Below are 24,537 nucleotides of genomic sequence, written 5' to 3' on the forward strand. Positions count from 1 at the left end.
CTAACCAACATGAAACCCTTTTCCATAACGTGTAATTCAGTCAGACTTTGTCAGTCGAGACGCGTCAAATTGAAATAGAAAGAAAACCTTGGGCAAGTGTTCCGAAAATTTGATATAATTTTTGCACGAGCCAGCAACTTTGGTTGGCTGTGTTTGCGTTCAAAGGAAATTTTATATTTTCTGGCTGCAATTACTCAAAACTAATGTCTGAGGCGAAGCCAAAAAAGTCACGACACACATTGAATCTGAGAATCTGAGACTCGTGCAAGGCGTGTGTGTAATTTGAATGCTTTTCTTTTATTCCGCTTCAAAATTGATATCATTACTTCTGGCCGAGCCAACAATGTCAATCGTTGTCTGGGTCACTCTGAACTCGGCCACTTCCTACCGGGTCGCTAAAACTGGCATCAAAACAACAACCAATTCACATTAAGATGCGGATGGGCCGGCAAAAGGCGTTAAATTGTTTGTGATTTCCCTTCGCAGACACTGCGCATTTCAAAATCAAGTAAAGCGTCGCCAATGCGATCCCAATCACTGCACTTTTGAATGGGGCGATTGAAATCGAAGTGCGCAACAAACACAAACATTCAAGTGTAAATAAAGTATAATTCGCCTTGCACGCTTCGTAAAACGAGAGCCGTCCAAAGCAGATTATTATTAAATGCGAAAACTACAAGACTACCCGGAACTAGTAAACAGACCCAATGAGAACATCGTTTCCGCGGCTTTATGACACACCTTTGCTGATTTGAGAAGAGTTTTCAAACGAGTAATTGCGTTAATAAGGGAAATATTTTCAAGATTAACGCTCAGCCTAGGACCATTACGATTGCACACTCCGAGGTCACTTCATGTAAAAAACAATTAAAGCCGTAACTATGGAAGGGTCTCTCTTGATATTCCGCTCATTTCATAAATCTATAAAATAGAAAAGCCAACAAAAGCCATTAAAGCGGGCATAATTAATTTAATAGCCCCCGGACACGGCACGTAACCTAGCCCGTCCTGTTTACCTCCAGTCCCCAGCAGCAGCGCCTTTCCCTCTTTCTCCGGCTTCATGACCCAACAATACGCCCAGATATTTAGATACTTAGATACTTTGTGTGTGCATCTACGGCCACATTGCGCCTCGACTTCGCCAGACAATAAAACCTGCGATGTATCCATATTCTCGCCGGCTTTGAAGGGCAAGACAAGGAGAGGCGTGCTCGAAGACCGGACTCCATGGCAGCCCCTCAAACAGCCGTCGGAACCGAGCTAATTGCCTCTGCCGCCATTCGGGGTGCAACTCAAGCCGGGGCGGCTGCGGTGGGTGGTGCACTATTGGGGACCAAGTGCAACTGCCGAGCATTAAATTTAGGAAATATGTATAATGCTGTAATAAAAGGAGGGAAGCACTATCGATGTAATATTGCAGGGATAGGGGAAGTGCATGAGTCACTCTGGCTGCACCCTCTGTAAGTGTGTAAAATTTAATTGGGGAAACGCTTTTTAAGGTTTCGGGGTGTTCTATACTGGGTGGTGAAACCAAAGGAGCTTGAGAGACTGGGAAAGTATGTGGATAACCAAATATAAATATAACCACAAATAAAATCAGATTGCAATCCAGATCCAATTTAAAGGGAGAACTTACCATTTAAGTAAGCTTAGGGCAATGGAAAACAGTGAAGTCCATTTCAAAATACACTTATTTTCGCCAGCTTCTGGCAGATAGCTTCATAAAATCGAACTACCTTCGCCCTTTGACTACCTAAGAGCTCGAAGTGCAATCGATTTCGGGTAGTAACCTGCAGAAGGCAGCCACCACCAACCATATGGGGCTAAGGGTTCCGAGCGACCCCGCATGGGAACAGCTGCTGGCGGGCGGCGGAAATGCTAATTATACCAAAAAGCGATAGCAGAGCCATTTTACTACATTCAGCTCGACTTCCTTTCGCGTGCCACGAAAGGAGAAGGTCAGGAGGGAATAGACCCGGGTCCGAGTACGTATATGCATATATGCATGCATATGGCGCTAGAGACTCTTTGCAAGGGTTCGAATTTCGAATTTCAAATGTGCACACGAGCGCCGAATCTACAAAATAAATAGAAAGGGAACCAATAAAATTGTTTGCAGAGGCCTTAACCCTTTCGCTGGCAATCATGGCAATCTTCCTGACGTCTTCTTTTCGTCCAAGAGACCCTCTGTCTAGGGCGTGTCACAAAGTGTTTGTCAACTCAAACGAATGAAGATCAATGAGGAGCAAGTTCCAATGGCAGTTCCCTTCACGTTTTCTAGGCAGTGGGAATTGAAACAGACGCCTGAAACTTTGTCCCTGGGCCATTGTAAACAATTAAAGCAGCTTCTGTTGCTCTTGTTGTTGACAGTTGTCCGTTGTTGTTGTTTTTGTTGTTTGTGTTGCTGTTACTGCCGCCGCTTGTTTTCGCTACCATTAAATTAATTTATTGCAATTTTTTGCAGTCTTGGCCCCTGTGTTTGTTTGACCAGCACACACGGAATTGAGTGTCATTGTGGAATTTGTTACCCCTACCTTTGCTGTTTTTTGCGGCCGTTCTCCACGCTTGCTTTGTTTAATTTTATTTACTTGTTTATTTCACTATTGCTAAAGTGCTTGGAACACGAGCACGGATTGACAAAATTGAATAAAGCAATTAAGTTGGCGAACACCCAAATCGAAGCGATTCAATCAAAGGTCAAGAGTGTGGCAATTATAGCTATACGATTTGAATGGGCAATCAGATCTGGTGATTTGATTAAACTATTTGTATTTATTGATTACCAAACTAAAAGTATCTCTTCCAAATAGCCAAAATATTTCCACTTAATTCAGAAAAATGTTTACCATAAAGTTTCGAAAATATTTACCATGGCTTAGTTGATATAGTTAAAAGACTTCCTCTGTTCGACGCGCTCCTTATTAAAACGCTGGCACTGTTTCAACTTCCGTTGGTGGCGTAATCCACTTACCCCGCTGTGTGTGCACACTCGATCCCCTTGCCAGTTTGCACAGAGTACTCGGTTTGTGGCACTTTAAGAACCGCTAATATCTCTATATGCAGCTCACTTATCGCCGCCGGATTGGGAGTTTGGCTGCCTTGCGCCGCAGAGCTGTTCGTAAAATGTAGTTGCAATTTTCTTTATCTACTTTCTGATTTATGCAGACAAGGCGAGGCACTTTGTGATTGCTGCTGCCCTGGCGTTGGAGCTCCTGTGGCCATTGGATATTGGGTCTTGGGTGTTGGGTCTTGGTCCGTTCCAGTGACTGCGTGTGTCATAAACACGAGGGCAAACAAAACATGAGTCACTGGAGTGGGCTGTGAGAGCCATTGCCATTGCTAGTGCGAATGCGAAGGAGCAGGCAATGTATCTTGGGCCTGTCTAGGCCTATCTGGGCAATTTCATCTAAACTGCAATGCGCCAGAGAAGTGGCAGGGTCCGCAGATGCAAATGGGCCACACAACATCATGAAGACAATGACGGGTACTCAGGCCGGGAAAAAAGAGGGACAGCCGAGCGATAGAGATGACAAATAGTCCCTCGAACTCCACCGATCCTCGCCCATTTGGGAATGCAACAAGTGGTTTCCCTAACTGTACTTACTAAAGTTTTTAGCGTTTGACTTGCTCATTTGCAGCCTGGCTCTGCCTTCCATTTGCTTGGAAACTATGCAGAATCGCTTCCTACAGACACTTGACACAACTTTTCGACTGGCGTGCAATTAGCCTTTGCACGAAACTGGTTTCCCCTCCCAAAGGCTTTGGCATTCTTCTCGATTCCGTTGACCCCTTCGCTTGATTATGCAGTTCTCTCGCCCGTTGCTCAATTACATAAATGTTGAGCTCGACAGAGGTTGCCGCACCCTGGCAATTGCCTTTTGTCTTGTAGTTTCATTTTGCATACAATTGCGACACTTCCATTAAAGTCACCCATTCGATTTGAACTCTTGGCAGTGCGAACACGTATGGCTCCTCTCATTAATAGTCCGCGTATGAATCACTCCAATTGTTGATTCACCCGCACCAATCTTGCCTCGATAGAAATGCAAAATACTATAAAATTGTAGCGGAGAAAGCAAACTCGTGGCTATTGCCAGGGGGTCCGATGAAGAAGAATCTGGAGCAGTTTGAGGAGGCTTTTAGTGCACCGCCTCAGAAGCGCGGTTTTGTGTGTCAAGGGTTTTGTGAAGGACTTCCAGCGTCTCGCTAAACGCCACGCTTTTCACTCTGAAAGTCCTCGATTTATAAGTATCACTGTAAATGGTTTGCCATTAAGCCACAGAGAGGATGAACAAATGCTTGTGGAACTGAAGCAAGTTCGAAGCCAGCACAGAAAATAAAAGAAAAGTCCTATTGTGACTGAGGCAACAACCTTAGGATCAAAGGAATATATTTACTCAAAGGGAGAAAGAGCCAATTCTTAGGAAAAGTATTTATCGCATTTTCCTAATTAACTCCGGACTTTTTTATGGAGAAGATTATCAATGTTGAAGTCTATATTAATTCTCTTGCGTAAACTAAATATAAGTTGTTTCTTGTTCTGCCAATCTTAAACTAGAAATTTCATTTTCCTTCTAATGTAGCTTACATATTCTTTTTTTGCTGGTCTCCGAATGTAAATAATAACAAAAGAGCGAAATGTAAAGTGCCTTTTACCTGCTAAACCTGCTAACTGAATGGCTGAGTACACAAACACTCCCAAGCAGGCAATTGCTAACTCAATTTAAAACACAAATATGCATTAGGAATCCGATGGGAGAAAATAGTTGGGGTCCAAGAACTCTGCCAGACCGGGCGGACATTTCTATTTAGATGCTCACTCTTTGTTTTTATTTCCTCTTTAAAAATAGAGCCAACCTGGGCGAATAAAATTCAATTTAGAGAAATGCTATATTTTTTGTTACGCTGAGAGGGTTTCGAGAATTGTAATTTATGTCGCAGCAGCTTTAAAGTGGCGTTAATCCAGTAGATGCTTAAGTATCTACACCTCCTCCAACCGCAGATCTTGGAGTATACACAAAAAAACTTAGTCTAGTAAAACACATAAATTAGTTCCACAAAACATTTTATGACCTGTCCAAGCTTTTATGTGGGGCCAGATAAACTCTGAGTTCTGTTGAGTGGGTTGAATTCAACCCCTTAAATGTGCCAAAAACTGTCCAGAACTAGTAATGTTTAAAAATGATCTGAAAACACGTGGGAAAATAGAATTGCGCGCAAATTAATTTGTGCTACTTTAGTCAGTATACTTTGCATTGTTGACTCTTGATTCCCACATGCGGTTTTTGTGGGTAGATTGTGTATCGCGACACTTCGGTTCAGATTTGTAAAGCCGTTTCCATCCAATAGGTCAAATATAAATAACCTTAAATTATACTTCATCCAGTTGTATTTTTAATTTGTATTTATTTATTTAATTAAGTTTACATTAAATCGATTTAAATAAAAACACAAATCGTAACTGAGATACAGTAGCGAAACGGACTGTACGATGATCAGTCGGTCTCGGAATGTTTATTTATCTGTGGGCGTGCAAATTAGGCAAATTAAAGACATTTTTTAAGCAAAAACATCTTAAGTAAATGTTTTTGCAACATTTTAGCTAGGCGGTAGATCATCTTTATTTATTTATTTGATACACATTGGGAGATTGCCGCGCACGAGTTTTGCTAGCATTTGTCAATAAAATAAACAAACGAAAATGAAACGGAAAAAACACAGAAATAAAACAGAGGGAAACGCTCGCCAAAATCTCGTGTCAAAGCGTACCACAACAAAAATTAACAATATTTATGTTTATTAAGTCAAAGTGAAATTTTGGATGTTTCCACACGTAGTGTTCTTGAAAATCAAACGAAATTAATAAAGAAAGAAAGACATTTTGGGAGCGTCTGCTGTGGCTGCTCAAGCATATTAATATTAATTAAGAGAAGAGTTGAACAATGTCTGGGCCAAGGCATTGGAATTTCACTCAACGCAGAATCTGTCATGAGTCATTTGTGAAATATCTGGCTATTTAATGTTCAAGTGCTTACTCTTGCCAATCGAATCACTCGAATGACCTCGAGGCATTTGTTTTGGTTTGGGCTGGCTCTGATCATCTATCATGCGCCAATATGCTGAATGATTTGGATACCCCAATCCATATGCTATCTCTCCGATTAGATATAACAGGACAGGGACGGGAATGGCCCAGACCAACTGGCTGCCGGAATCGTTATCTAACGCGATTTCCCGCAGGAAAACTAGCCTCTCGGGTCTGCTGTCCCAGTCCGACTCCTACAGGCCATAATAATCTCTGACACACTAAATGTGTTTTCGAATCCGAAACATATGTCAGCGCAGTGTATAAAAATAAATATCCGAGGCGAAGGAAAGCGAACCGTTCGGAATCGAATGCAAGCGTAACGAGCTGTCAAAAGTTGAACTGCCTGGCTAGGAAATCGAGAAAATCTATCCGAGATGTGCCTGGGATGCATAAACAAAGATACAAAAGTATCTGCGACGCAATTTCGAGAACAACTTAAGAATGCATTTCAGTTATTAACACGCCACAAAGCAGAAGACCTAGAGGAAAACCGAGAAGGCGTGTCGACAGCTATTTTCAAGGACCTGCAGCGAACGCACATATGTTGACTTGGAAAAGGCAATGGACTTTGTGTGTTTCGTGTTTTGGGCTTGCCCAGCCAAGCAGCCATAAAATTCCCAATTTATAAACAAGCCGGGAATAAAAGTAAGCAAAAGACGCGCGTGTCTATCTCGGCGAGCAGCAGCCAAAAAACATTGTGTAGATGAACATTTTTAGGAAGCAACAGACAGCGAGTCAGACAAAAGAACCGAGAATAAAACGAAAGTGCCAGCGGTTCAAGCAGAGACGTGGCGACAAAGGGGCGAGCTGCTGCTGATAGAGGGAAGAAACCCAGTGCGGATGTCTTTTGCGCGTTCAAATCACGTCGGCCAACAGCATTCGCAGACAACTCACGTCTCGATGGCGGGGGAAAAGGCCAAGGAAAGGAGAAGCGGAGACCAGACTGCGATTATGTGGTCCTTGCCGTGTCTCGCCGCTCCGTCTTGGCATCACTTTCAAATGCAAAAATGGAAAGTGTTTGCCCAAAACAACGCATGGAGTTCCGATGTTTTCTATTTTTTGTTACTCTGGAATGCCGGCTTGCGTAGCTCTACAAGGGTTGCGCTTCTGCAAACCACTTGACTCAGCGGGAATTTGCATAGCAAATGTACATATTCCTTAAATTGCCTTCCCAGTATTTCAGTTTTTTTTGGATAAAGAATAAAATAATGGATCTTAAAAATGGTTTAAAAATTATTTAAAAACAAAATACCAAATGCTTCTCTTGAACAATTTAGATAAGCATTGCTTATGCATTTTAATCCCGCAGTGCCCATTTGTTTGGGAAATCCAGAGTTTTATCTGTAACTTTTTATATGAAAACAGCGCTGGTTCTAGTGAAATTCCCAGCTACGATAGTACACAAAAATTCATATCCGCTGGCGTATTGCAAAGCTAATGTTTTATCTGAGTTTTCTTCATTTAAATGTTGTACTCAGTGTGGGGCAACAAAGGCACTGAAACTTGCTATCGCCTTTGGACTTTGGGCTATGGTTAATCAAATGAAATTACGTTGTTTTTAAAGCTCGCTTCAATGCTAATTCTTTGAAACAATCTCACCCTGAAACAAGAAAAATTACTTAGGTTGCGCGTATCTTATAGCATTTTTGGTTCGTTAAACTGGTTTTGGTATTTCAATAATTTTGAATGTTAAATACGTTTAACACCCTTTTCAACTAAACATTCGCAGAACCGGTTGATCGAATTATTAATATACAATCGTTTAGGCCTAATAAAGTCTGTGCCTGCTCTAGATAAAGATTTGGTTAGCCCTGGTGTGTGGGTTTATGTTTTTGGTTAATTGAAGTCGCCTGTGCTTGGAGTTCATTTGCTAATTAGTTTTGCTGGCAGCTAACGGAAAGTTTTTCACGGACTGCAGAAAGTTTTGTGCCAAAAAAGGGCAAGAAACATAGCTTACGAGGAAAACTTAAAAATTCCATTTCGAGTTCCAGTTACGTTGGAAAACTTTGCAGCGTGACTGAGTTGGGGAGCGGAATAAATCAGAAATAATTTCATAAATTGAATTCGTCTCTATGCAATTTGCTTTGATGTTGCTCCATGTCATTCTGCTCGCATCAGTCAATCAATCCATCCATCAAATTCGCATTCAACTAGCAAACTGTCAGTCAATTGGGGAAATTGAATTTCCAATGCGTAGACAACGAGCCCTCTCACCTTGACCCGAAAAGCGTTCCAGTGCGAATCGCTGTTGCACAAAAGTAAAAGTAATCCAAGCCGAGCAGAGCTAGAACGTATCCGCCAGATATAACAACTAGCCGGCAAATTGAGGCCGAAAGCGAAATGCACAATTAGCAAATTGACGCCAGTAAACAGAGGCGGAAAAGCCAATCAATAAACATCGGTAAAATACGATGCCACAAGCCGACTGAGCTGCGTAAAAGCCTTGTTGTTGTTTGGGAACCGCCGTAAAAGTAGGCGCACCTGTTGCTACCTCGTGGATCCACAGAGAACCTCGCAATACACAATGTATCTGTATCTCTGTCTGAGTATCTGAGTGCCTGACTGTCTGTGTGGGGGCGCAAGTGTTTAGTATGCAGAGCGCGTGTAACTAACATTTTAGTAAACAGCAGAAATTCCTTCTAAACGTGTGAGCAAAGTATAAATTTCTGTTGTTTTCTTAGCGTCGAGCTGGCGTCGCCAACTTTTTTGTGCCAGTGCCACATAGCTACAATACTCTCTAATTACATTGGAAAATACACGGTCGCAGTCCAGGCGGCATTCTAATGAGCTGTGGGAAATGCCTGCCAAAAAAGAATTAACCAAAGGGGGCTGGCATGTCGTTTATGTGGGAGTAGAAACAAAGTCGGAGGTTCAGGTATATTTTCTTACAGGGCTGTAGAAACACGTTCCCGCATCTCCGATTCTGCCTTTCTTCGACTCACCTTCTGTCCGGCTTTCTGCTGTCTTCTGTCTCCTGTGTTCTGAGTAGAAACAAAAGGCATTTAATTAAAAACACATTTATTTTAGATATTCTGTTGGCGGACATTGTTGTTTGTTGTGCGGCGGCTGAAGTGGGCCAACGAACTTGCGTTTTTGATGGTTCACCGAGCAGGGAAATATAGCGGGGAGAATTAGATTTATGGGGAAAAGGTATTTACTTATATGCCTACATGGGTGTGCTCCTATTAGTTCAAAGTGGTTTTGATTATTAGCTGGTGCTTTAGGCCTTGGGGCTTCGAGAGTTAATTAACTTTAACCAGGATCAATATTTTCGTAGTTTTCTGTATCATTGTTTTTTCCATTAGTTTCAAATCGGCTATCTAAGCACAGATGTTGCTCAGTGTTGGACATGTGATTTTTCAAAACGAAAACCCGAATGGAAACAAAATAAATCACGCCGGGCAAGGGTAGACGAAGTCTTTCACCATTTGCGACTTGAGCATAAAAAATGACCAAATGCCATTCTACATATCATAAACAAATACCAAATATATGGTAAATAAAATATTGAAACGGGAGGTCCAGCTGCTACTGCTGTTTGTTGCCCCAGGGACGGCCGACTAGACTCCACGTAATACGAGTATAAATATTTCCATCTGTATCTCTATGGACATTGCTCATTACGTTTATGGATGCCAAGGCAGCCCAGACGTGTTTGTTTATTATTATCTATTTGTTTTGCCTTTATTTTGTTTGGTTTTGCTTCTATTTGTGCCGCTCTTCATCCTTACGCTCCTAATTCCAGCTGCTGCCTCCGGATTGCCTGCCATTTATGTGGCAAAAACAATCAGAAAATAAAAAATTGGAAACTAATGCGAGCACTACTTCCCCTTCTCCCTCATGGCAGCCCGAATTTGCATCTTTCTCGATTTAGCAAAATGACGCAACTATACGCAAACCGAGACTACAAAAAAATAAAATACACGAGTATATCCTACATATGGCGAGGTTATACTATACTCAGCATCGGCTATTGTAAAGTGTTTTTTGTTTTATACGGCATTTTAGATTTCTTTTTGCGTGTTTTTATGAGCTATGGACAAGTTTTGATCATTAGCGAAATAGCTTTTAGTTTTTAGTGCCTTTGTCTTCGAAGAGATAATAATGAGCTTCGAAAACGGAAAGTCTTTAAAAGGCTTCCCGACAAGAAAGTGAAGTCATATCCCCTAAATATTATTCTAATTTCACTTTTTTCCCCTGGGCAGACAAAGCTCAGACTCTTAGTTTCCGCTGTAGCGAATTGGAAAATCCTCTTAGCGTGTTTTACACAGACAATCAATAACAATTGCAGCCAAAGTGTTCACACTTTCCATCAACGAGAGCCATTGACCCGAGTCGAGATACGTAGATACATTAATGCTGGGACAAAAAAGAAGGGAAAACTGTCGCAATGGCAGACAGAGAGAGGAAAGCTGGCGTTTAATTGCATTTTGCTGGCGGAAAGTAAAAGTCACTTATGGGAAAACCCGAATCCACCCAGACGAGGTCGACAATAAAGGTCTTCCTCCTTTCCGCTCGCCCAAGTCCCAGATGGTACCTTCTGCATTATCTGCCCTTTATACGAGCTGTATTTCGGTCTAGGGCATTGTTTATGTGTCTGATTTTCTAATTGGTTTTCGTCGGGCTCAGAGCGTAGTCGCCTTGCCAATCGCAGACAAAAGGGTTAAGAGAGCGCGTTGGCGAGCAAAGGGCGTTCGCCACAGCAACAATTTCAATTGTGTGGCTGCAAAGTGTAAAGTGTAGATTAAATTGTCAAGATAAATGGCGCAAGACACGCCCCGTTTCTGTGGCTACTGTGTGTCGGAGTCTTTTATTCTCCTTTCCCCATTCATCACGTGCTAAGACTTTGGGAAAACTCAGGCAGGCAAGGGTTACGTCCTACACGCCATTACATTTCCATAGTCAAAGCGCATTTCCTGCCCACGGCACAGGTAGCAATCACAATCACAGATTTGATGGGCCACTTCGAGTGGTCTCCGCTCCGCTGTATCTGTATCTATATCTGTGGGATCTGTTTTTATCTCCCGTCTTTTGTTTGCCTGTGTTCTTCACTCATTTGACTGCGACTCCGTGTGTGAGTGTCGGCTTCGTTCGGTTTGATTGATAGTTTGTTTACAAATTTAATTTCATTTTACTTATTTTCCTTCTTCGGTCTGTTCCTCTTCTCCCCGAGTGCCTGTGGCATTCACCTGTGTGTTCTCCCCGCCCATCTCGCCTCACTTGCCCCGCCAGTGTTTGTCTTTGGCCCAATGTTTTTCAACTTGGCCAACGAAGCTGGCCGCGCCTTTTATGTGGTCGCCGCCTCGCCGTGTTTGCCTTCTCTTCGGCTGTTTTATATAAGGAGCGCTTCTGAACGACCCATCTCCATAGGCTCCCGAGCGGGAACCATATTAAATGCAATCCATTTGAATGTTCGCCAATTGCGCAATCCAATCACGTAGGCGCCGTAAAAAGGATGCCAAAAACTCTTTCAAAGACTTCATTTGGACTGCCTAATGTGTGGGCGTGACAAGGCCAAAACTTGGGCAATTGTTGCTGCGGCAGAAGTTTCCCCGGGGGACTTTGTCATTCGCTCAGTTCTCAGGTCCTTGATGGGCCATTAGAGAGCGGTTCGCCTCGTTCTCAGGTCGGCAACCCGGGCTATTTGACATTGATTAAAGTAAATATTGCTGCTGGAAACTGGAAAGACCTTGCTAATTGGGAGCGATGAGGAACGCGTTATCGGGTTATTCATTAAAAATCAAAGCGAATTCTCGAGTGATTTCAGCTAAATATAGCGACCTTTATTGACATCCGAGGATATTTTAGGGTTCAAGTGAAATTGGCTTAGCTCAAAGTTTCAAAGGGATGGAATGAAATTCTTGACGTTTGACTCGTTTGCATTGGCAAATTTTATTAAACTTTGAGGATTTGACATGACTTTCCTGTGACATTTAGTTAAAAAAGAACCCTCCCTTGGGGAACATTTCTTTACTTTGCTTTTGGGTAAATATTTTACTCCTCGGTTCTTCATAATCGTCTGCAGTATTGCTCACTCCGAAAACCCCAAAAATGTCATAAATTCACCGAAATCTTCGTCTCGCTTAACTTTTGCATATGCTTGAGTGAATTTCTCGTGTTTGCAAGAGCCCAGAACACCGACCCCAATTAGATTTCTGTCGCCTGCTCCCCAAAAACAATTCCCGGGCTTTATCGTGCTGACTTCCTTCCTGTTTGCCCGAATTGAAAATAATGCACACAGCAATCATTAGACAGCAAGTGCAAAAGGGACCAGAAAGAAGTCCCAATAAATCACAAGACAAAGGAATGGATGTGCGTCCGCAGCAGAAGCGCTCCCGTTCCCAGATCCCAGCTCCCATATCCCATATCTCGTATCCCTTATTCCTTATCCCTTATTCCGATCCTGAACAGAGTTCGTGGGCTGGGTTCTCTGTTGATTCAAGGCTTTAAGTCGCAAGTCGACAAATCACACACGGAAGTGTCCTTTTCTTCGTCGCGTCTGTGTCTTCGTGTCCTGGGATTAGGGAACGCCGTCACCTTGTTAACCTGCAGGCCATTAGCGTAATTCGTTTTGTGTCCCCGTTCGCTGGCATGGGAAACCCGAAAAATGCTGCGACGCCAGACAAACTCAATTCTGAGGTTGTGCCGTCCTGGCACTTCCTCCTCGGCGCTTTCTAGGGTTTCTCCGCACTGCACTCTGCGCTGGGCGACGACAGCCCTAATTAGCAAATTAATTTACGGGTTACAAAAGATCTCGCCCAGAAGACGCCGCTTTGTACTTGTAAATTGCCCGCCACAAGAGGCTGCGGCCTAGGGATCCCCCGAACTAAGACTCTCCCACTTTCAGTGAGCCAGCGGACATGGAGGGGTGCGTCTGACTGCCCCGATCCGAAACCCGTTTGCCCGGAAGCGAGCAATTGACCAGAAGGATGGCCTCGCTGCAGCAGAAGCGCCCCAGCATCAGCAACTGGTTCTCCTCGCTGCGCCGCCAGCCGAAGAACAAGAAGGGCTCCTCCGGCTTGGGAGGCAGTGGCAGCTTCGGCAGCAAGCAGCAGTTGCAGCGCAGCTGCTTCGACCTCTCCTCGAGTGCTGTAGGCGGTGGCGTGAATGTCGGAGTGGGCGTGGGATTCTCCACGGCAGGATCGCCGGCGAGCAGGCGGAGCAACAGCACCTTCTACATCAACCCCTTGAATGTTTCCTCCGCCGGAGGGAAGGACGATCGCCGTCGCCTGGTGGAGACGGGCAGCAGCAGCGGGAGCAGCCTGTCCAGCGTTTGCACCCGCTGCTTCTGCAACCTGCTCGCGAAGAGCGAACAGAGCAAGGAGCCCACCCCCCTGGCCACGCCCACTCCTACACCGAAGGTCTCGCTGAAGCCGCCCGCCAAGCCGCGCTCCCCCTCGCTGGCGCCCTACACCAGCGTGGCCACCTACAACGTCACGAACCTGACGCCGGACAGCCCGCCGCCCGCCAGTCCCTCGCCCGCCACTCCCTCAGCCGGCAGTCCTCCTCCCGAACCAGCGAGTCCATCGCTGAGCACCGAGACGGTGAGCTGCAGCGACGTGACCCACAGGGTCACCCAGCTGACGCGCCTACCCTGCGAGGAGCCCAACACGGAGCTCTTCAGCCGGCGCACGGAGTTCAAGCACACCACCACGACGACGACCACCAGGACGCTGATTGTGTCCCGGCCCGTGGAGCTGCTCCTGAACGAGAAGGGGGAGATCATCGCGAGGAGATCGCCGCGCAAGACGCGCTCCAGCTCCCTGGGCTGCATGCTCGATGTGGAGGACTGCGAGCCGGAAGCGGGTCTTGGCATGGGAATGGACAATCCCGGACTGCAACTGGAAACGGATCCGAGCTCGGGACTGAGTTCACCGCTGACACCCGATGCCGGCGATCTGCGCTTCATCGACGACAGCTCCAACTCGCAGAGCGAATCCGAGCGAAACTCGATCAGCCACAACAACAACAACGACAGTAGTATGAACCACAACAACAACAACAACAACCACAGCAGCAGCAGCAGCAATGGCAGCAGCAAGCGGAGCAGCCAGCAATCGAATCTCTGCGAGAGTTGCCGCACGCTGCTCGAGCGAAACCGCAGCAACGCGGAGCAGAGTGGCAGCCTGGTGATCCTCAGGCGGCCAGGAAAGGTATGCAGCGGGGAAATGGAGGGGAGGAGGGACAGCAACTGCATTCCACACATTCCTCAGTAGAGATTATGGTGCTGTACATGTTGGTTACATGTTCATTTACCCGTCTAGTACATAATCGAGGTGTAAAAGGAAATCAAACCAAAGGAGGTTGAAGTTGAGAACGTTGAAGTTCAAGATTCAGCTCTTATTTCCAACCAACCTTAGTAAATTGGGATGTTGCTCTGAAAATTCCCAAGGAACAACGTTTAATTAAAGAAAACCACAAACAAATTTAGTTTTGGGTAAATTTGGCTATTCATTTGAGCCGTAAAAACTCCACATCGTAAAGTTTGTCTTATTATTAATTTCTAAATTTAAACAAATTTCGTCTTAAGTTGAATTTCTGGTGAAACCCTGTGGACGATTCTGAGCAAAATAAATTTGGGGCTTTCATTGTCTTTTGCTTTTGGCACCTTGTTTTGCCATTTCATATGACAATCAATTTGTATTCGATTCCGTTGGATACGGAGACCCCATCATTTGTGTTTAACTTCCCTGCGATTCGAAGAATTTGCATTGGGGAACCGGTTCCCTCCACTCGCGGCACTTGTTGCTGCTTCTGCGGAACTTCCAAGCGGCATGTTTTCACACTCGTCGGCAAGTCACTTTTACCTGTCGCTGTATCTCAAAGATTCCAGCCCGCTTCGGGTTTATTTTTAAGTTTGACGCTCATTAACTTTGTCTCCCCGGCAGTCGCTCTTTCCTTCAATAAGCCGTGTCCACCTGGGCTTTGTAATCATTGTCGCTTTTAGCCGACCACTGGACTGAGAACCTGTTCATCGTTAAAAGTTTTCATTGGGTTTTATGTATTTTTCTATGGTTTTATGGGGCGTAGCTTGGTAGCTTCGGGGTATCACTGGTTTGTTGATCGTTGTATCGATTGGACCTATGGAAATTTACATAATTTCTTTGCCCAAAAGTTTATTTAAGGATTGTGTTTTATGGGAATTGAAGGGGCAACGGAAGCGGTGTGGAATATGGGTAATGAAAATTAATGGTCTTTAAAGCCTGGGAGACTGTTGCCGAAGGAAATTGAGTCATAAAATTATCAATATTTTAGTTTGAGCTGAGTAAAATATTCAAAAATAAATTATGATGAATGCGGGGAAAATGTTTGTAGCATAAATCAGAATATGGATAGTAATCAAATTCCAAAGAGTAAGTTTTGTGTAACTACTTTTCTTTATTTACTGATCTGAATGTTTGTAAAGTCATCATCATGATGTTCAAAGAATCATTCTAAAAAAATGGTATGTGGCACGCACTGAGAATTAAAATTCCTCAAACTCATTCAATGTCAATGGAATATAAGCATTGGCACCGTTGGGGGATCTATATTCTGACAAGTCACTGACGGGGGCATAAATAAGTTTGCTCATCGAATCCGCGTTCAATGAGAATTTCAATTTCGTTAGGCCCGAGTGAAGGTCCCAGTGATCTCATCGGGAATCTCAACGATCTAAGCAACTGCATGAATTAAGAATCATATGCGTGTAGGCTATTACAGCAGTGGGACAATTTGTCAATTGTATTTTATGACGCTTAATTAACATTTCTCCCTTCGCTGCCGCCCCTTCACTCCGCTCCCGCGAGTCAGAAGGTCACTCGCCGGGGGAAGGGGCTGCGAATGAGTACGGGGCAATTGATATGTTCCGGTCTCGTGGGCCTCTCGTCATTCATGCGTCAACCCATCAGTGTAGTAGCTCGCAGATACAAGATACTTTCCGCACACACTTCTCTTCGGCCTCGCTCGTTCCGCTTCTCCGAGCACCACATCGAATTGACATTCTTGTTCTTCGGAGTGACCCTTGAGGGTCCCCCGCCTCCTCTTCGGCCATGCCCACTTCTTGGGGATCAGTGTCCAGAGGCGACGTCTCCGGTTCAGTGTCAGGTAGTTCGTTAATTCAATTAAATCAGCTTTGCATTGAGTTTTATTGCTCTGCTCTATTTTCCCCAGCTCGGTATTTTTAGCACTAAACGGACAAATTTTAAAATGCTTTCGAGTGAGTCTCTGTCGTTGCTTGTGGTTTCTGGCGCCAGTCCGCAGGCGACACGGCACTGAGGAAATGCAAATTACTCGACTGTCAACTGTGTCTTTGCATAGAATTTATGGCTTTTTCTTCGCAAATATAGAACGCAGTTTTAACAGCAGTCAGTTGAAGTGAACTTTTTCCATTAACTGTGAACCGTCGAGTGCAACCTGTGTTTGCATTCGTATTTATAGCCACACTTGTTGCAGGCACTTCCTCAACCTATTTTTAAATTCGCAGCAGAGTGCAGCAAGTGAGTAACCTTTCCGTTTCTGAATTTCTCGTTTCAGCAAATCAAAGATGAGTTGGGCGAGGTTGTCTCGGAAATGGAGGCGCTCGACGTGCCCGAAGACTGCAAGCATTCCAATAAGGACAAGCAGATGTCCATTGGCCGCAAGAAGTTCAATATGGATCCGAAAAAGGTGAGTGAATAATTGGGAATAAAGGCGTTTAAAATGCCTCCGAATGGGGATGCGGGTTTTCCCTTCCAGCCCTCGAAAAGTTATTGTTCGATGGCGGCTGTAATTTCCTGGTGACTCAGTGCGAATCAATATGCAAATGTGAATTGCTCCAGAGCTCAGTGCAATTGGAGGGGCCTTCCCATATAATCAGACGAAATCCCCTGCTCCAGAACAGCTTATTTGGCAATCAGGAAGGGAGTGTCGCTCAAAGTCGTGAAATGTAAACTTTGCAGATGCGACTATTTAAATGAATTTCCAATGACAGCGGGCGACACCCCGAAGCGACGACAATGAAGTCAGACAAAATGCTTTATAATTGGGCTGATGGGCTGGTGAGAGGGGCACAGACGACACCACAAACATGGTGTGGCAGAGGTTGTATACACATCTCCCGAATCCGAGGAGCGTGCCTCGGCGCCAGAAAGCGAAATTACAATGCAGAATTCGGGGTGGAAGGGAGCGACTCGCGAACACGTCCTTCCAATGATAATTAAATTAATATCGCAATCAGTCCGACAAAAGTGAAGCGATTGCAGTGTGAAGGATGCGAAGGATTTCGAGGGATGGGGATTGTCTATGTGGGTGAGGGCTACAGTTCGTTCACTATCTTAAAATGCTGACAAATTTGACGGTTCGTTGACATCTGAAGTACGTGCGTGTGCGCCTCCCTCCTCGTCCCTCAAATACGATGCACCCCTAGAATGCTCAAGTGTTTAATTTAATGGAAATGTCAATGTCGCAATATTACCGAGAACTTGACAGGGGAGGATGCCTAGGGGCATCGTGCTGAAAGACAAACCCAGGGAAAGAGTAATTCGGGGTACGAAGAGTACATACCAGATAAATACACAAATGGGTGCATCATTCACCTCATTAAAATCATTTAGAGATCTCGATCTAGAGAGCGAGCGATAATTACTTTTACGTATGCGACAGGCCCTTTAGATATTATTCCTGTTCCAAGAAGTCTTTAAATAAACGTTCTCCTGAAATTGTAAAGGTTGAATGATATATACTTATATTTTGGAATGTAAGCACAAATATTTTCGTTTTTAAAGGGAAGGGAGGAAGCTAAACGTACAGCCCAGCTATATTTAAAATTCATTCTGCAAGGCACATCAAATATTGATAACACTTTGGAGCACCTACATCGGTGACCCACATGTCAACATGTTTTCCTGCTACCCATGTCTCAAACATCTCAATTTCCCCTCCATATCTCCGCGCATTCCGCAAACCCCGCTGTTTTCCGTGGCCCGACTCGTTTAAAGCCAATCAAATATTTACGTCAACCTCTCTTGGCCATAAATTAACGTCGACAAGTCAAAATTAGGCCACGCAGCTTCCAGCAAAAAGCCAGCACATCCTGCCCGGCATTCCGGATATCTGTAGGGCGCACAATAAAAATGCTAATCCAAAGTGGATGTGGGAGTGTCTATGTGCCATAGATGGCGGAATAACAAAAGCCCAATCGAATCCCGGCCAGAGACGAGATGTTTTGTCGTCGCTTATTAAAAAACTTCCGCACGACAATGTGCCACGGGGTGGCATCAGCGGAGGATTGGAGGAGCCTTCTGTGGTGGTGGAGGTTGTGGTGTCGCCGTCATTTGTCGCTTTATCGTCCGATTATCAGCAATATACGCAAACAGATCCACACACGAACACTCAAATTAATGGCACACAAATGTGCCATCCATAACGCTCAAACGATGCCCCCGCAGTGGGGGATTGTGCGAGGTTCGGATTGGGGGAGGGAGTGGGCGCCTCCAACTAGGCGACGTTAATCGCGCGTGAAGCTTCCGAAGTCACGCAAAACTTTCTGACTAGCAGCTTGGATAATCTCGGCGGGAAAACAGGAGCGGACTTATGCGGCTAAGGACCTCAGTCCACCCAGCCCTTGCACCACCCACTTTTCCATCCTGATTTGTCATTATCGACATCATTTGCGTTATTGGAGTTTTCCCCATGTCATTCTTGACTTGACTTCTATCTGAAAATCCAATCTGCGAAACGCCTGACACTGTTGTGGCGCCACCTGGCGGGCGGTGGCAGAGGCTTCGGTCATGGCAATTCGTTACTATTTATTCTGATACATTTTTGTTTACTTTTAATAATTCTAGATGGGTTTCTGTTGGTTTGCGTGTGTTTTGCTCGCGTTTCGCCAGCTTTTATCGCAAGTGGTTGAGCTTCTTCATTGATTGGCAAATAATGACATCGTTATAGTGGGGCGCTCCCTCTTTGTTCTGCTTTGATTTTCCCTATTTCTTCTTTATTGAGATTGCTTTGGTTTTGTTGCGGGTCGCTGGCTTCAAATGCATGCATTTATATATGGGTACATTATGTGACTCGATTTGCTTCTTGTTCTATGTTGATGGCTTGTGTTGCCGGGAGCATTTCCAAAGATTAAAAAGTCCGGATTGCTTATCAGAATATTCTTTTACTAAACGTTCACTACTTTTTGTTTCAGGCATTGAATATCTCGTAGAGAACAGACTGCTTCGTCACGATCCCCAGGATGTGGCGCATTTCCTCTATAAGGGCGAGGGACTGAATAAAACGGCCATTGGTAAGTTAAAATAGCCAGAAGTCATTAAATTGACCTTGCTTTTATGGCCTTCGCCAAAAGAAAGACAAAACAAGAAAGGAAGCTAGCTTCGGCAAGCCGAAGCTTATATACCCTTGCAGTCATCAAATATGTCGAACAAAACGCATAAAGGCTAGACAACATCGAATCTAAGACGATTTTTCTATTCATTTTCCATATTTTTGACTATAGATCATATGGAAGCTATACGATATAGGTGTCCGATTTTGATCAAATTTAATTCGTAATTCAAGAGTCGTAAGAAAACTCTATATTCCAAAAATCATACTTGTCTGATGAAAAATAACGATATTATAATTTTATTTCCATTATTTCTATATAGATTTTTCGATCTTTCCTATGGCAGCTATAAGATATAGATGACCGATTGTTATGAAACTTTTTTCCAATATTAACGTTGTTAAAAAACTTGATATTCAAAAAATCATGCTCGTGGGATAAAAAACAACGATGTTATCAATTTATTTCCGTTAATTCTATATATAATTTTCAATCTCTCCTATGGCAGCTATATGATAGTGTTATCCGATTTTGATCAAATTTAATCCGAAATTCAATAACAGTTAGAAAACGCCATCTTGAAGAATTCAAGTCGATCTGATCAAAAACAACGGCGTGAGAATTTTTTATTTCATTCTCTCATATGGGAGCTATCCGATATAGTCGGCCGATCCGGCTCGTTCCGACTTATATACTGCGTGCAATAACTACACACCTTTTGGGAAAGTTTCATCCAGATAGCTTCAAAACTGAGAGACTAGTTTGCGCGGAAACGGACAGACGGACAGACGGACAGACGGACAGATGGACAGACGGACAGACGGACAGACGGACAGACGGACAGACGTACATGCATATTTGGATTCTGATCGTGATGCTGATCAAGAATATATATACTTTATGGGGTCTGAGGTGTCTCCTTCACTGCGTTGCAAACTTCTGACTGAAATTATAATACCCTTTTGCTCTGCAAGGGTATAAAAATCAATTATACGCACCGAAAACATACATTTTAATGGTTTTTCTCTTCCAGGCGATTACCTCGGCGAAAAGAACGATTTTAATGAGGATGTGCTGAAGGCCTTTGTGGCGCTCCACGATTTCACCAATCTCATTCTAGTGCAGGCCCTCAGGTAGGTCCCCCCACCCACTCGCAATTACCACTATCGCTAATGACACTTTCCCCTCCCCGCTTTTCACTTTCACAGACAATTTCTGTGGTCGTTTCGCTTGCCCGGCGAGGCGCAAAAGATCGATCGCATGATGGAGACTTTCGCACAGCGCTATTGCCAACTCAATCCGGATATATTCACCAACACGGACACGTGCTACGTGCTCAGCTTCGCCATTATAATGCTCAATACATCGCTGCACAATCCATCGGTAAGTACTAAAGTTGAAAGCTGTTAAATTAAATAATAAAAACTCAATGCATTGGCTTTATAGTTTATAGTTTATTTTATATAAAACCTCCATTGACGTAACATGTTTGAAACAGTTTGCTAATTTTGTGTTTTGGCATGAACTTCGGGTTATTTAGCATCCCGTTTTTTCAACCGGATGTTGCGGGGCAGCAGGAAGCTGTTGCTCATGCCAAAACCAAAAAAAAAAAGAAAGAACCAAAGAAAAATGCACGACGCGTGCCCCGGTCTGTCCTTCAACTGTGAAATTGAATTCTTATTTGAGAACATAGCTATTTACTTCCGCATTTCGCCTTCACATTCTCTGTGTGCCCCAAAGTCTTGGGCTTTCCTCCGAACGAACTTTAAGCAATTACCAATTGATGGTGCGACTATAAATAAGTGAAAAGTGCAACACAAACACTACTGAATTTTGCTTTGCATTTTGAGAACGATGAGCACAGAAGCAGCTAATTAAAAGAGATTTCATATGCAGACAAACATTCTTTATGCCTTATTCGTTCTTTCCTTGTTGGGGCGTTATTATGTCGTTTTGTGATCTATATGCTAATCCTTGATTTCGCTTTGATTTTGACAGGTTAAAGACAAACCCACCGTTGAGCAGTTCATCTCGATGAATCGTGGCATCAACAACGGCGGAGATTTGCCCCGCGGCCTGCTGGAGTCCCTCTACGAGTCCATTCGAACGGAGCCATTCAAAATACCCCAGGACGACGGCAATGATCTGATGCACACCTTCTTCAATCCCGACAAGGAGGGCTGGCTGTGGAAGCAAGGCGGCAGGTAAGTTGATCATTTAGCCCTTAAATTCTCTGCTGTCTAGCTAACGAATGCATTTTATTTTGCTGAAGATACAAATCGTGGAAACGACGTTGGTTCATTTTGAACGACAATTGCCTATACTATTTTGAATACACCACCGATAAGGAGCCGCGCGGCATTATCCCCCTGGAGAACATATCGGTGCGCGAGATCCACGATCGCAGCAAACCGCACTGCTTTGAGCTGTTCGCCACTGGCGGTGCTGACATCATCAAGGCCTGCAAGACTGACTCCGAGGGAAAGGTGAGTACTTGCCCTATAAGTAGCCTGTATTAAATACTAAATACATATATTAATTCCTGTTTCAGGTGGTGGAGGGCAAGCATACGGTGTACCGCATGTCCGCTGCCACGGAGGAGGACCAGCAGGAGTGGATCAAGCGCCTGACGCAGTCCATCAGCCACAATCCGTTCTACGACATCCTAGTACAAAGAAAGAAAAAGGCGCTCAGCAAGAGTTAATATTAAGACAGAGCTCGGCGCAACTTGTGTCTTGGATCTCAGTGAAACTCTGCTACGCGTGTGTGGCTGCTCTCTCCTTTATTTAAACAAGTGCTTGTGCATAAACCTAAATTATATAAATTAATCGCTGTATGTGTGTGCGAATTTCCATGTAAGCCAATGCCTGTAAACAGATCACATCGTGGTTTGCCCTGTCCCAATTATGTCTTTGTATTCTGTTTGATTGACTCGAAACAAGCCATCACACGCCGACGCACTTCGAACCACAAACTTTGTCTCTATTGTTGTGATATAATTTATTTACATTAAGCATTAACAATACGAATTATATGAAAAATAACTGAAAATTGCATCAATAAGAAATATACATTTATACACATTTTCATTAGTGCAAATTTTTGTTTAGTTTCATTTTAGGCGTAAGTCTACGAATATGTCTCCAGTTTAGCGTTTACCACCTAAGTTGTCCCACCACCCTTTATTGTAGAAATCCTTAGTGCTATGAAACATATCCCAGCCACCAAACGCTGTTGTAGTGCTGAAGTTTATATATATGTATATGATTATTTGATGCAAATGAAAACAGCGTGAACAAGTTGCTTGGCAATAATTGTAAAACCAATTACATAAAATAGGTGCAAGCTACAAGAAGGCCTTTTGAGAACCTTAAGCTCAAGCTAACAACGAATGAAAATTAAAATGTGTAAAAAGTGCGACTGTTTATTTAACAGGTCCAATACATAAATGCAATCCGAATGCGAACAGGTTTGTTAAAGAAATTTTGGAGTAGGCAAACTAAGTTTATGGTTAACCAAAGATCTGATTTCAACTATTACAATATGCCAACTTCCAACTCCAATAAACACTTTCATTATGTATTTAAAATATTTATTTGTCAATTGAAAAGTGTTTCGAAAATGCATTTTGTTTGGAGTTTGTTAATTTAAATAGTAAGAAACGAGCCAACCGCAAAGTGTTCCAGCCAAAGTCGAATTCGCATACAATAAATTTCGGTTAGCGTATTATAAACAGCACACTGATGATAAATGTGTAAATAGGAAATGTCAGCAGTTCGAAAGATCAATGAAAAAACTCGGTTGCCAGCATAAATCTTATGATAGCCGTAAGATGCTGTTATATGTAATAGTAGATTGTGTGTTGAGCCTTTGTGATACCATTGATGGGAAAGCGCTCCTAGCAGATCCTGTGTGGTTTGCTATGTTTCGAGACTGAGGGATAAACTTTATCACATCACATTTAATAAACCCACTTGCATCGATCGTCAATGTCAACTGACATCTTAGCATATGGTTTGAATTTCCACTTTGGGACACGCTCATCATTTGAACTATCTTGAAAAAGCAGTCCCAAACGATTTTGCAATATATAATTAATAATTTAGCTAGCATTGTATATCTACTTCAAATAACCCTACGGTCTTTATTTTTAAATATATATGTGTATTATATCTTTGGTTACTCTTAATTAAATGTAAATAAATGCGAAATACATTAGTGCTTAATTCTGAGAGGTTTATTATGTTCCATACAATGTTTGTTCTATATATGGGTAGTAAATTAAATTGTCTAGGTTAAGCGTACGTTTTGAATGCGTTCGTTTTAGCATTTCTAGCAAATAGAAATCAGAAGTTTGTATATATTGTCATAACAACTCAATGTTAAATACATAAGTTCGCCAGTAAACTATAGTGTAGTTTAGTATTTTGTATTGCTTTAACAGTAACAAGAACAGATAATTATACAAAATTATATTTAAACATCAAATAAATATAAATATTATATAACGTTTATTAAAAACAAAAACAATGGTTTTGCCTGATTTTCTCGATAGCATCGCAACTTCATTGAAGGATTTGGTAGACTATTAAAACAAGTAGCAAGTCACCTCGTTACAAATGAAGTATGTTCTTAAATTTGTTGGGTATGCTTTATTTAACAAAAAAGAAGTACCAGAAATTTTATCGTCTCTAGCCAAACTTTATCTACTTATATTTCTTATTGCACTGGTTTAGCTGTAAAATTTCTTTAACAATTTTTATTAAAGTTAAATTTCTTATTAGAAAAAAACTAATTCATAAATTTTTATTGATTTAAGTTTTTTTATTTCAACCATTAGCCGAGACACAAACCAAATTTCCGTATATCAATATCATCAATAGATGAAAGGAATGTTAAAAAAATTTATTTAAACAAAAGAGAAAGCTAACTTAGGCAAGTTAATGCTTATATACCTTTGCATCTAAAACATAAATTATATATATCACTCATATTTTAATTATCAGGTTTTAGGATTATCTTATAGTTCTTCTCGAATTCGAGTTCTTAAAATCTTAAGATCGGGTTAGGTCAATTTTATCTAAAGTTCTTTCAGTTCTTATGGCAACTATGAAATATAGTCATCCGATCTTTTACAAAAATTATTTTGTGTCTCCAA

At 42.9% G+C, this 24,537-nt stretch overlaps 1 protein-coding gene across 2 annotated transcripts in view; it reads left to right on the forward strand.

The window, feature by feature from the left end:
- Nucleotides 1–23,629, forward strand: part of LOC108094373 (cytohesin-1) — a 35,400-nt gene extending 11,771 nt beyond the window's left edge. The window contains exons 2-9 of one of the 2 annotated variants that reach the window (XM_043208631.1): nucleotides 12,936–14,241; nucleotides 16,604–16,734; nucleotides 19,240–19,340; nucleotides 20,413–20,512; nucleotides 20,588–20,762; nucleotides 21,378–21,583; nucleotides 21,652–21,865; nucleotides 21,931–23,629. In XM_043208631.1, the coding sequence (XP_043064566.1) occupies nucleotides 13,018–14,241; nucleotides 16,604–16,734; nucleotides 19,240–19,340; nucleotides 20,413–20,512; nucleotides 20,588–20,762; nucleotides 21,378–21,583; nucleotides 21,652–21,865; nucleotides 21,931–22,083 (2,304 nt within the window). In that variant the 5' untranslated portion in view covers nucleotides 12,936–13,017 and the 3' untranslated portion in view covers nucleotides 22,084–23,629. The remainder of the gene's footprint in view (nucleotides 1–12,935; nucleotides 14,242–16,603; nucleotides 16,735–19,239; nucleotides 19,341–20,412; nucleotides 20,513–20,587; nucleotides 20,763–21,377; nucleotides 21,584–21,651; nucleotides 21,866–21,930) is intronic. The other variant, XM_043208632.1, reaches the window with a different exon arrangement.
- The last annotated feature ends 908 nt before the right edge of the window (nucleotides 23,630–24,537 follow it).

Source organism: Drosophila ficusphila, unplaced genomic scaffold, assembly GCF_018152265.1.
Source record: "Drosophila ficusphila isolate 14025-0441.05 unplaced genomic scaffold, ASM1815226v1 contig_607, whole genome shotgun sequence".
Classification (NCBI taxonomy): domain Eukaryota; kingdom Metazoa; phylum Arthropoda; class Insecta; order Diptera; family Drosophilidae; genus Drosophila; species Drosophila ficusphila.